The sequence below is a fragment of the Mustela putorius genome, unplaced genomic scaffold, assembly GCF_011764305.1.
Source record: "Mustela putorius furo isolate JIRA1106 unplaced genomic scaffold, ASM1176430v1.1 tig00003853_pilon_pilon_pilon, whole genome shotgun sequence".
Classification (NCBI taxonomy): domain Eukaryota; kingdom Metazoa; phylum Chordata; class Mammalia; order Carnivora; family Mustelidae; genus Mustela; species Mustela putorius.
The window spans coordinates 84,709,436-84,721,838 of NW_025422005.1; the positions used below are offsets into that span (position 1 = coordinate 84,709,436).

Genomic DNA, 12,403 nt, shown 5'->3' on the forward strand with positions numbered 1-12,403 from the left:
GGGCTCCATCCCAGGACCCTGAGATCATGACCTGAGCCGAAGGTAGAGGCTTTAACCCACTGAGCCATCCAGGCGTGCCCCTGTAACATCTTTTCTGACATTGAAAAATCACCTTTATTGTTGAAAGATATTTTCACCAGGTATAGAATTCCAGGCTGACAGTTTTAATCTTTCAGTACAATTGACCCTTAAACAGTGCAGAGTTTAGGGGCACTGACCCACCTCCCCACATAGCCAGAAATCCAAGTGTAACTTTAGACTCCCCTAAAACTTAGCTACTAATAGCATACTATTGACCAGAAGCCTTACAGATAACACATATTTTGTATGTTACATATATTATATGCTGCAATCTAATAGTGAGCAAGCTATAGAAAAGATAATGTTATTAAGACAGTCATAAGGAGGGGCATCCGGGTGGCTTAGTCTGTTAAGCCTCTGCCTTCAGCTGGGGTCATGATCTCCAGATCCTAGGATCTAGCCCCGATTAGAGCTCTCTGCTCAGTGGGGAGTCTGCTTCTCCCCCTCCCTCTGTGCCTCATCATCACTCATTCTTTCTCTCAAATAAATAAAATATTTTTTTTAAAAAATCATGAGGAAAAGAATATATATTTATAGTACTGCACTGTTAAAAAAAAAATGTGTAAGCAGACCTGGACAGTTCAAACCCATATTGTCCAAGAATCTACTGTACCTTTAAAGATACTGCGCCACTGTCTTCTTGCTTTTAGTGTGTCCCAGGAGACTCTGTCATCTTTATCATTCTTCCTCTGAACTTACTGTAACATTTTCCCTCCCTCTGGCTACTTGTAAGATATTCTCCTTATCACTGGTTTTGAGCAATTTGATTCTGATGTTTCTTGGTGTGATTTCCTTCATGTTTCTTGACAGGGTTTTTTGAACTTCTTTGATCTGTTAATTTGTTGTTTTTGTCAAATTTGGGGATTTTTCTACCCATTATTTCTTTAAACATTTGATATCCCCCCTCTCTTTACTCTTCTTTTAGGACTCTAATTACCTGTATATTAGGCCACTTGACTTGTTCCACAGATCACTGATGCTTTTTCAATCTTTGGATTCTTTTTTCTCTGTTTTGTTTTGCATATTTCTATTCCCGTGTCTTGAAAGTTGCTAATTTTTTTTTCTGCCATGTCTCACCATCCATTAATTCCATGTTGCAGAATTTTCATCTCAGACCTTATAGTTTTCATTTTTAAAGTTTTATTTGGATCTTTTGTTCTGTGTTTCAATATTTTCCATGTCTTGAAATAACTTTTTAAACATATGGAATACAGTTATGATAACTGATGTCCTTCCTTATCTTCTAGTTCAACATCTATGTCATTCCTGGGTTGATTGGATGCCAGACATTATGAATTTTACCTTGTTGGATGCTGGGTTGTTTCGGATTCTTATAAATGTTTTTTTGTCTTTGTTTTGTAATGAAGTTAAGTTACTTGGAAATATTTTAATACTTTTGAGCTTTACTCTTATGATTTGTGAAGCTAGTCTAGTCTGTGCCTGGTCTAGGGCTCATTATTCTCCACCACTAAAACAAGAGCCTCTGAACTGTCTCCCCAGTGCCTCATGAATTATTAATTTTTCCAATCTGGCTGGTGAAAACAGGTGCTCTTCTTGGTCTCAGACTTGCTCTGATCAGTACTCTGCTGAATACTGAAGGGAGGCCTTCATCAAATCTCTGGAGTTCTGTCTCTGTGCAGCTTTCTCTTCCTCACTAACTGTTCTCTTCTGCAAACTAGCTGCTTTGGTCTCTACAGATTCTTAGCTCCATCTTCTCAGCTCAGAAAGTTAGTTGAGCTCTACCTCATTCTCCTTGTGCCTCAACCTGGAACTTCCAAGATAGTAAGATGGGCCATTGGTAAGGTTCACTTTGCCTATTTTCTGTCTCTTAGGGATCGCTGCCCTTTGTTGCCTGATGTCCAGACTTGAAAACTATCATTTCATATATTTTGTCTGGTTTTTTTTCCTGGTTTCTTTCCTTTAAGTTTCAAGGAAGAGTGTAAATCCAATCCCTCTTATTCATTCCATTCCGTCTTTGCCAGAAGCAGGAATCTCAGGTCCTTTACATATTCTGTTTCCTCTGTGTGGAATGCCCTACCCCCAGATATATGTGTCATTGACACTCTCCCCTCCTCTTTCTGTTTAGCAGTTTTTATTGGATGGTAGACATTGTGAATGTTCTATTATTGTATCTCTGGATTTTTTTGTCTTCCATTAAAGGAGTGATGCCTTTTATCTTAGCAGCCATATACATTATCTGTGGGTCAGCTTATCCTTTTGAGGCTATTTTAAGCTTTGACAGGGTAAGTGTATAATAGTTCTTACTCTAGGGCTATGTTAGCCCTTTTACATAAAAGCGACTCTTGAATACAACAGGTGTTCAACAACGTCTCTTAACTCTGGCTGCTTGAAAGTTGCAATGTCTCCCAGGCCTGAGTAAGCTCTGGGAACTGGTCAATTGATAGTTTCTAGTAGTTATATTTTGCCCAGCCTCCTGTAGTCAAACACTTCCCATGTCAGCCTGGCATTCAGGCAGATTCAAGATGACCCTAGGTAATTTTCTGGAACTCTTTCTTTGCATAGCTTTCTTCTGTGCCATACTCTGCTCTGAAAATTGAAGTTTCTTCATCCTCCCCAAACTCTATAATCTCTGTGTCCTCAACTCAGACTACTGTTCCTGCTCCCTGTGTCACAGCCCAGAAAGTTTACTCAGTCTGAAATGTAGAGGGTTCATAGGAATCACCCTTCTCTCAGGTATCACAGTGCTTCAATACTTATTTCTGAAAACAGTTGTCTTCTATATTTTTTCTAGTTTCTCAGCAGAGGGCAAATCTAATACCACTTAACTCCATTAAGGCCAGAAACAGACATACTCAGAGGGATATACAGAGTGATTTAATACACAAGTCAGGTCATGTGATGTCTCTGCTCAAAACTGTTCATTGGCTCCTCATTTTGGTCAGAGAAGAAGCCAATATACTTCCAATGGCCTACAAACTCATGATCTGACTTCCCTGTTACCTTTCTTTCCTTATATCCTACTACTTCTCTCCTAGCTTATTCCAACCCAGACATACTGAGCTTCTTGTTATTTCTGGAACCACCAGGCATGCTTCCATCCTAAGTCCTCTCTGTTTCCTTTTCTTGGTCGATACTTTCCATAGATGGCCATGAATCGCCATGAGGCTAATTCCCTTGCTTCTCTCAAGCTTTTCAACTTCTTAACAACCAATCTATTTAAAATTGCTACCACCTCCCCGCCATCTCTTCTCTTCCCCCATTTTCCTTACACTGCTCTGATTTTTTCTTTTTTCTCTTAGCATTTATCCCTCCGTGGCATACTGTTTTTTCTTACTTATTTGTCATGTTCATTGTTTAATGGCTGCCTTCCCCCTTTAGAACTCAAGCTCCACCAGGGCAGAGATCATTGTCTATTTTGTTTCCAATATATGGTAGGCAGTCCTTACATAATTTTCTATACTTTGTTAGATGTTTAATAAATTAAACATTAAAAGTATAGATATTAGTATGCTGCTTTCTTCTCAAAAAATTTCTTCAGAAGTAGACATTTCCAGTTATAAAATAAGTAAGTCCCAGACATGAAAAGTATAGCATAGGGAATATAGTCAATAATATTGTAATAACTTGGTAGGATGACTTCCCTTATTGCGGGGAGCATTTTGTAGTGTGTAGAATTGTTGAATCACTATATTATACACTTAAAAGTAATATAACATGTCAAAAATGCTTCAATAATTAAAAAATAAATAAATAAAATTTTTAAATTAAGCTTGGGGCACCTGAGTGGCTCAGTGGGTTAAGAATCTTCCTTCAGCTCAGGTCATGATCCCCGGGTCCTAGGATCGAGCCCCACATTGGACTCTCTGCTCATGGGGAGCCTGCTTCCTCCTCTCTCTCTCTCTGCCTGCCTCTCTGCCTACTTGTGATCTCTGTCTGTCAAATAAATAAATAAAATCTTAAAAAAAATTTTTCCCTTAAGCTTAAAGATTATAATCAGCAAAACTAAATTTTCCTGCTTTCATTGGTTATTACCCTTTACTAATTGAAATGTTACATTCATGATTAAAATTTACAAGCCTTATATTTCTTTTTTTATTAGGCTTTTGTTTCAATTCCAGTATAGTTAACAGTGTTAACTAATAAAACAATGTTATATTAGTTTCAGGTGTACATATAGTGATTCAACAATTCTGTACATTACTCAGTGCTCATCATGATAAATATAGTCTTACATTCCTTATATTTCTAACAGACTTTACTATAGCCAGAATTTTCACATTCTAATAATTATATTCAAGATTTAAAACTGCCCTGAACCAACCACAATTTTTTATTTCACAGTAAAATTATATGTGTTGATTTTTTCATCCCATGGCAAAATACTTGTAACACATTATAGAAGTCTCAGATATATTTTAATAGAAATAGCCTAACAAGTAAAAGCAGCAATGTTTTGGCCCTCAGAATTTGAAGAAAGGCTTAAATTTTAAATACTAAACCATGAGAAGTAGGAATAGAGGCAGTAGTTTGCGTATGTCTGATTGTGCGTATGTCTTCCCAGTTCCATGCTCACTGATATCACATTGGTAGCTTAAGGTTGACCACAGCAAGATTGTTTCCCCCCAGTCAGCAAACACTGCTCAGTCAGGGCTCAGCATTCCCAACCCTCATCCCCAATTTCATACAGCCACTTGTTAACCCTTTATTACCACACTTGTGGATTTAAGCAGACATCCAGAACAGTATTAGGGGCTCAAATGCCTCTGGAACTCCTGTTAGAAATCTGAAAACTGCCTATCTAAAGGTTGTCTTCTCTTAGAAAGACTGGCTTTCTCTCTGTGGTGAGATGGTTGTTCGGTGGTACTTCCCAAGTTTTGCATACTATCATACACTCTGACACCAGAGAGAAACTCACTTTCTCTGTTGCTGTTTGGATAAAGACTAGAAAAGGTCTCTAAGTACTTAGATGCCCACCTTGGGCAGTCAATTCATAGGTGGGGGCAAGGGGTTGGAAAGGTTGAGGGGTTATGGGAAATGAGGTAATGTAAGAACTTTGCACATCCTGGAGAAAAAGAAACCTATGTGTACTGTTGGTAGGAATGTAAACTAGTATAGCCATTGAGGAAAACAGTATGGAGATTCCTCACAAGTTAGAAATAGAACTACCATATGATCCAGTAATTCCTGTACTGAGTATGTACCCAAAGAACATCAAAACACTAGCTTGAAAAGATAAATGCACCCATAAGTTCATTGCAACATTATTTACAATAGCCGAATGGAAGAAATCCAAGTGTCCATCCATAGATGAGTTGATAAAGAAGATGTGGTATTAGCCATAAAAAAGAACAAAATCTTGCCATTTGCAACAACATGGATGGATCTGGAGAATGAATCCCAAATGAAATAAGTCAGTCAGAAAAAGACAAATACCATATGATTTCACTCACATGTGGCATTTAAGAAACAAACGAAGACAAAAGAGACAAACCAAAAAATAGACTCTTAAGTACAAAGAACAAACTGATGGTTACCAGAGAGGAGGCAGGTGGAGGGATGGGTTAAATAGGTTTAAAAAAAAAAAAAAGAGTACACACATTGAGTAATATAAAGAATCATTGAACACTATATTTTATACCTGGAAATAATATAACACTATATGTTAATTATATTGGAATTAAAATTAAAAAAGAAAGATTTCAAGTTCAGTAAAATTTCATTTTTTTTAAATTTTAGTGCTATCTTTGTTTTCTAAAAGTACTCTCAATAAACTTGAAGACATGTTATTAAAGAAAAAAGAGGGGTACCTGGGTGGCTCAGCCAATTAAACGTCTGCTTTCAGCTCAGGTCATGATTCTAGGGTCCTGGGATTGATCCCCACATTGGGCTGCCCGCTCAGGGGGAGCCTGCTTCTCCCTCTGCCTGCTGATCTTCCTGCTTGTGCAGTCTCTCTCTCTCTGTGTCAAATAAATAAATAAAAATCTTAAAAAGAAAAAAAAAAAAGAAGAAGAGGTAAAAGAATTTGCATATTCCAGAGTAGCCTTGCAAATAGTAATCAGTTTCCAGGAGAAGAGAAGGACAGTATAGAGCAAACAGTTCCATGATGTAAAGTGTTTATTAAATATATAATTCAGCCAAATTAGAATGCAAAATAGTTTCAAATCAGCATTATTTATTAGGAGTTGTTTTATTTTTTTAAAGATTTTATTTATTTCAGTTGGTTATACATCTGTCTTCAGCTCAGGTCATGATCCCAGGGTCCTGGGATCAAGCCCCTTGTCAGGTTCCCTGCTCAGTGGGGAGCCTGCTTCTCCCTTTCCCCTCCCTTTGCCTCTTCCCTGCTCATGATTGCTCTTTCTCTCAAATAAATATATAAAATCTTTTAATAAAAGATTTTATTTATTTCCTTATTTGTCAGAGAGAGAGCAAGAGAGCAGACGCACACAGCAGGCAAAGGGAGAAGCAAACTCCCCAGTGAGCAAGGAGCCCAATTCGAAACTCTATCCCAGAACCCCAGGATCACGACCTGAGCCAAAGGCAGATACTTAAGTGAAGGAGCCACACAGGCGTCCCTAGGAGTTATTTAAACATAGTTGAGAAATCAGTTTATGTAATACTTTAAATAAAACATCTATTTTTTTAATGTGGTGATTTAAGTTCCTACAACGAGTTTATTGAAATGTGCTTTTTGTTTAGGGTTCGAACTACAGTTCCGATTAGGCCCCACTTTACAGGGAAAAGCAGTTACTGTGTATACAAATTACCCATTTCCTGGAGAAGCATTTAATCGAGAAAAATTTCGTTCCCTGGAATGGGAAAATCCAACAGAGAGAGAAGATGATTCTGATAAATACTGTAAACTTAATCTTCAGCAAGCTGGATCATTTCAGTATTACTTCCTTCAAGGGTAAGTCAGGTGCTCTGTATGTGGGTATAAAAGTTAATGTGGGAAATGTGGGATAAAAGTTAATTTATTTTATCTAGTTAAATTATCCAGCTTGTAAAAAGTTACTTACTATATAAACCATGGCAGTGCAATTTTTACGGGATGTTTTGAGATGCAAATAGAATATGATTTTTTAATTCCGAGGAAGTAATTATAAGACTTATTGCAGATTCAGAGTATTTTTTTTAGGTAAACGCTTGGAAATTCTAGTCTTTTCATAGAACTTCATTATAAGATGCTCTTTGCTTGAGTGCTGTTGATATTACTGACGAATTTAGTACACTTATTTTTCCTTAAAGCAGCATTATTAGATGTTATATATATTATATTATTATGTAGAGATTAGAAGAAGATAAAATGAGACTTTTCCATTGAGTTTCATTGCAACTTTGTAAATGATTTTATGTTCGTAGAAATATATTTTTAAGTGGGACAATTCCATTTCTCATTAGAAAAATCAGACTATCAGATGAGGACTTTTTTTCTATCATTAATTGAGAAGTTTTTGTTTTGTTTTCTCCTTAGAAATGAGAAAAGTGGTGGGGGTTACATAGTTGTGGATCCTGTTTTACATGTTGGTGCTGATAATCATGTGTTACCCTTGGACTGTGTTACACTCCAGACGTTTTTAGCCAAATGTCTGGGACCTTTTGATGAATGGGAAAGCAGACTTAGGGTTGCAAAAGAATCAGGTAATGTCAGCTATCTTTCTTTTCTTTTTTAAAATAAATATAATTATCCTCTGTGATACAGATTTCAAAAGCTTTGATCTTTTAATTTTGTTTCTTGTATATTTAGTAATGTAAATAGAATCATATAAAGTTGTTAAGACAACCACTTTTTTTTTTTTTTTTTTTTTTTTTTTTTTTTTTTTTTTTAAAGATTTTTTTTTTTTATTTTTTATAAACATATATTTTTATCCCCAGGGGTACAGGTCTGTGAATCACCAGGTTTACACACTTCACAGCACTCACCAAATCACATACCCTCCCCAATGTCCATAATCCCACCCCCTTCTCCCAAACCCCTTCCCCCCGGCAACCCTCAGTTTGTTTTGTGAGATTAAGAGTCACTTATGGTTTGTCTCCCTCCCAATCCCATCTTGTTTCATTTATTCTTCTTCTACCCACTTAAGCCTCCATGTTGCATCACCACTTCCTCATATCAGGGAGATCATATGATAGTTGTCTTTCTCTGCTTGACTTATTTCGCTAAGCATGATACGCTCTAGTTCCATCCATGTTGTTGCAAATGGCAAGATTTCATTTCTTTTGATGGCTGCATAGTATTCCATTGTGTATATATACCACATCTTCTTGATCCATTCATCTGTTGATGGACATCTAGGTTCTTTCCATAGTTTGGCTATTGTGGACATTGCTGCTATAAACATTCGGGTGCATGTGTCCCTTTGGATCACTACATAAGACAACCACTTTTAACCTACAAGAATAGTACATTATATGGTTCAACTCAGTAAACTAAGGAACTCTAATAATAAAATGAGATCATTATTGTCTATAAGACTTTACTTTGACATATAAGAATTAGCAGTAAATTATTAAAATGTTTTGGAAAATGTATTATTATTGTATATAACTTTAATTCAACATTGAGTAGCTATCTTCCATATAGAAAGTATGTGCTACCCCATATACAAAGGGTATATGCAAAGGGTAATAATATTAATTTTCTACTTTTTTCAAGTTGAATATAATATGAGGAAAGCGATACGTTCACTGACATAATTGAAACAGAACACAAGTAGAGTGGAGGATTAAAAGTAGGAGCAAGACATGCTGATATACTTATATAAAATATATTTTCTACATGTATTATATATACATCCAACAAATATAAATCAAACTCCTAATAATAACTAGGCACTGTGTACCATGATTTTTTTCAAATGCATTTTCTCACTATCTCTGTCTTATATATGAGCACACTGGTATTCTGAAAGATTTAAGTAGACTTGCTTGATGTCACTTGGGGTACAGGTAGGATTTGAACCCTAGTCTTTGACTCCTTTTCTAGTTTCATGATTGCCTTGCTAGGTAGAATTACTTAAGGAAGTTTAAACTTATATATTGCTTAGTTTTAGTTTGTCTTTTTTTTTTTTTTTTCTAACCGTGGTCTTTGTTTATTTTCTTGTGTTGCAGGTTACAACATGATTCATTTTACCCCATTACAGACTCTTGGACTATCTAGATCATGCTACTCCCTTGCCAACCAGTTAGAATTAAATCCTGACTTTTCAAGACCTAATAAAAAGTATACCTGGAATGATGTTGGACAACTAGTGGAAAAATTGAAAAAGGAATGGCATATTCTTTGTATTACTGATGTTGTCTACAACCACACTGGTATGAGCTTCATTAACTACTTCCATTAATTTTGATGGAAATATTATAGTCTGGTTATTTTATTTCTTATGGTTTTATATAACATAAATTTTGAAAACACAAATGATGCACAAGTGTCCTTCAATTTATAAATCACTTTATATAGTACCACTTTTTTTCTTTCAAAGAAAACAGTGTTATTAAAGATAATAAAGTCAGCATGTATTTTCAATGTGATAATTAAAAAATAAGAGAATGATCATAGAAGAGACATAGGATCACATATTTCAACTTGCAGTATTAATACTTTGCAGACTAACATGTGAATCCCATGTAGCAACAGCTCTGGTACTATAGTATTTATTTGAAAAAACTAATGACTCTTATTTGTAAACTCTTAGAAGTTAAATCTAAAAATTATACCCCTTACATGCTAAAAGGACTTATTAAAGTTAACTCATTTGGACCCCAAGATTCTTTACCAATATACAGTTCTATAAAATGTATCAGAGCTTCCCAACTGGTGATCCTCAGGAAGATGATTGGTCCAATCACCTGTCAAAACAGCTGGGCCTGGAGAAGCCTCTGGCCATGATCAGCTTTCAGTTTAACCCAGTGTGCCTTGGAAATATTATCTTCTCTCAATGCCCAGTGAAAACTTCCTAATATATAAGAACTCAGTGTTCTTCACTTGAAAAGTTGACATTATTGATAATTACTTTATCATCTATAATATTATTCTTATCAAGCTACATAATGGCATTATATATAGTTAGGATATGGTGTAGGCAGCTTTAACAAAGAGATAAAAACAAAGAGACAAGACTGAATCTGTATTTATTTCTTATAAAAGATGAGCTAGGCATCCCAAGACTGATATAGTAGCTCAATGGTAATAGGGAACGAGGTTCTTTCTCTTACATTGCTCTATCTCCAACACTTTGCTTCCAACTCTTAATCAAATATGGCCATTTAGTTCCCAATATCACCCTCAACCAATGGAAATGAGGAAGAGAAATCATACCTTTTAAGGGCATGATCTGATATATATATTATATTAATATGTATGTATTATATATTTTATATATATATATATATATGCGCGTGCGCGCACACACACACACACACACACACACACACACATACTTACATTTTGTCAGATAGGATTTTTTCTCTTGTCACACCTAGCTGCAAAGGAGTCTTGCAGTGTAGCCTATCAGCTGTATGTACAGCTGAACCTTGGGAATTCTGTTACTAAAGAAACAGGGGAGAAAAAAAATTGGGGTACAGAGGCAGTCTGTATCAGAGACTGTATTTCTAAGGCATTTGAGAGAGTCTGTGCAATATAAAAAAGTGAACTTTGCTTCAGCCTTAAATTGGAAAGTGTTATAAATCATAATGTCCTTTCTGTGAAAACAGGTTTTTATTGTAAAGTTACTGTCCAGGGGAGTCGACTTCCAGATTGGGCTTCACAGACCCTCTACCCAGCAAAACAACTGATAAAAGTTATTTTTTAAAAAACTGTTTAAAGTCTTTGGAAATTGTTTTAATGGGATTCAGCATATGGAGAAGTATATAAGAAAATCTACTAACTCTCAGTAGGAGCAGTGATAGTCTGTGACATTTGAACCAGGACCTGCTTCTCCCTGCCCCAGCTCAGAATGATGATAGGTCTACTCCTGACATGTACAGCTGGAAACACAAAGCTCCTTTTCTCCTCAACTCCCAGCATAGGGCTACAGTTGAAATAGGCATGCTTCCAGCATTTCTCATGCCCCTCCCAACTCTAGCCCTCTGTTGTATAAACTCTATTCTGGGCAAGAACAGCTGAGAGGTCTTGGGCTCCCTTCCTTCATCCAACCCCACTCCACTCAGAGGGGAAAAACTTTACCCCGGGCATGGCAGGGCAAGAATACTGGGCCCCAGGTGCCCTTGCCTCAGCTTGCTCATGGGATGGAGGTTCCATACCTAGAGAGGTAAGCCAAAAAAAACAGAGGCTACAGTTCCTGCCAACAGTTACAGAGCAGTGACATAAGCATTCTACCCAGAGGAGGAGATGTGCAGTAAGAACAGACTAAGAATGAAATTGATGTTATTTGGTATCTGTCATGGGACACTTTTGGAAATAGTGGAGACTTTGGTGGTAAACAAGGAGAGGCTGGTATCCCTAGTGAGAGCAGCATACTAAATCATAGGCCAGCCAGTAGTTTAACCAAAAGAACCAGGGAAAGAGACAGCTAAGAACAGTTTCCCTGGGGTCAGACAAGTCTCAGAGACTGGTCTCAGGGATTATCCCTGCCAAAGGGTCCAAATTTAATTGGATCAGACTGTGGAGCAATTTATGTGCCAGCCTGTTATCAAAAATAATAACACAAGAGAGTAACACCTAAGTGTGATTCCAGCAGAGGCAAGCAGCTTAACAAAGTTCAGGGAAAGAGACAGTTAAGAGAACCGTGCTCAAAACCACTCTCATCCCATGCTCACTGCCCGTGACCCCAGCTGTGTCCTCTGAGTGGCAACATCAGTGGCTGCACACTGTAGGGGAAATAGACATCACTGGAGCAGTCTAACCAAGTTACAAAGAGGCAGCCAATTCCTTCCAATTCCTGGAAGGAATGGACTCAATATCCAGAGTTGCTACAGTACGCTATCTAAATTGCCCAGTTTGCAACAAAAAATTGAGAAATGCAAAGAAAGAGCAAGTGTGACCCATATACACAAGAAAAAAAGCAGGTGACAGAAATTGCCTTTAAAAAGTCCTAGATGTCATACTTAGCCAATATAGACTTCAAAGCAACTGTTATAAATATATTTAGAGAATTAAAAGAAAACAGGTTATAGCAGTAAAGGGGAAGAAATGATCATTCTATCTCATCAAATAGAGAGTATCAGTAAATGGAAATTTTAAAAAATAACCAAATGAGAATTCTGGAGTTGAAAAGTAAATAACCAAAATTAAAAATTCACTAGAGATATTCAGCAGTATATTTGAGTTGACAGAATAAAGGATTAGTAAACAGAGATTATACATTTTGAAGAGCAGAAGAAAGAAGATAAAAATGAATAGAGT

At 36.6% G+C, this 12,403-nt stretch overlaps 1 protein-coding gene across 3 annotated transcripts in view; it reads left to right on the forward strand.

Moving 5' to 3' along the window:
* Positions 1–12,403, forward strand: part of AGL (amylo-alpha-1, 6-glucosidase, 4-alpha-glucanotransferase) — a 79,096-nt gene that overhangs the window by 8,147 nt on the left and 58,546 nt on the right. For 2 of the 3 annotated variants that reach the window (XM_004775191.3, XM_004775190.3), the window contains exons 3-5: positions 6,739–6,949; positions 7,514–7,680; positions 9,151–9,354. In XM_004775191.3, the coding sequence (XP_004775248.1) occupies positions 6,739–6,949; positions 7,514–7,680; positions 9,151–9,354 (582 nt within the window). The remainder of the gene's footprint in view (positions 1–6,738; positions 6,950–7,513; positions 7,681–9,150; positions 9,355–12,403) is intronic. The other variant, XM_013047177.2, reaches the window with a different exon arrangement.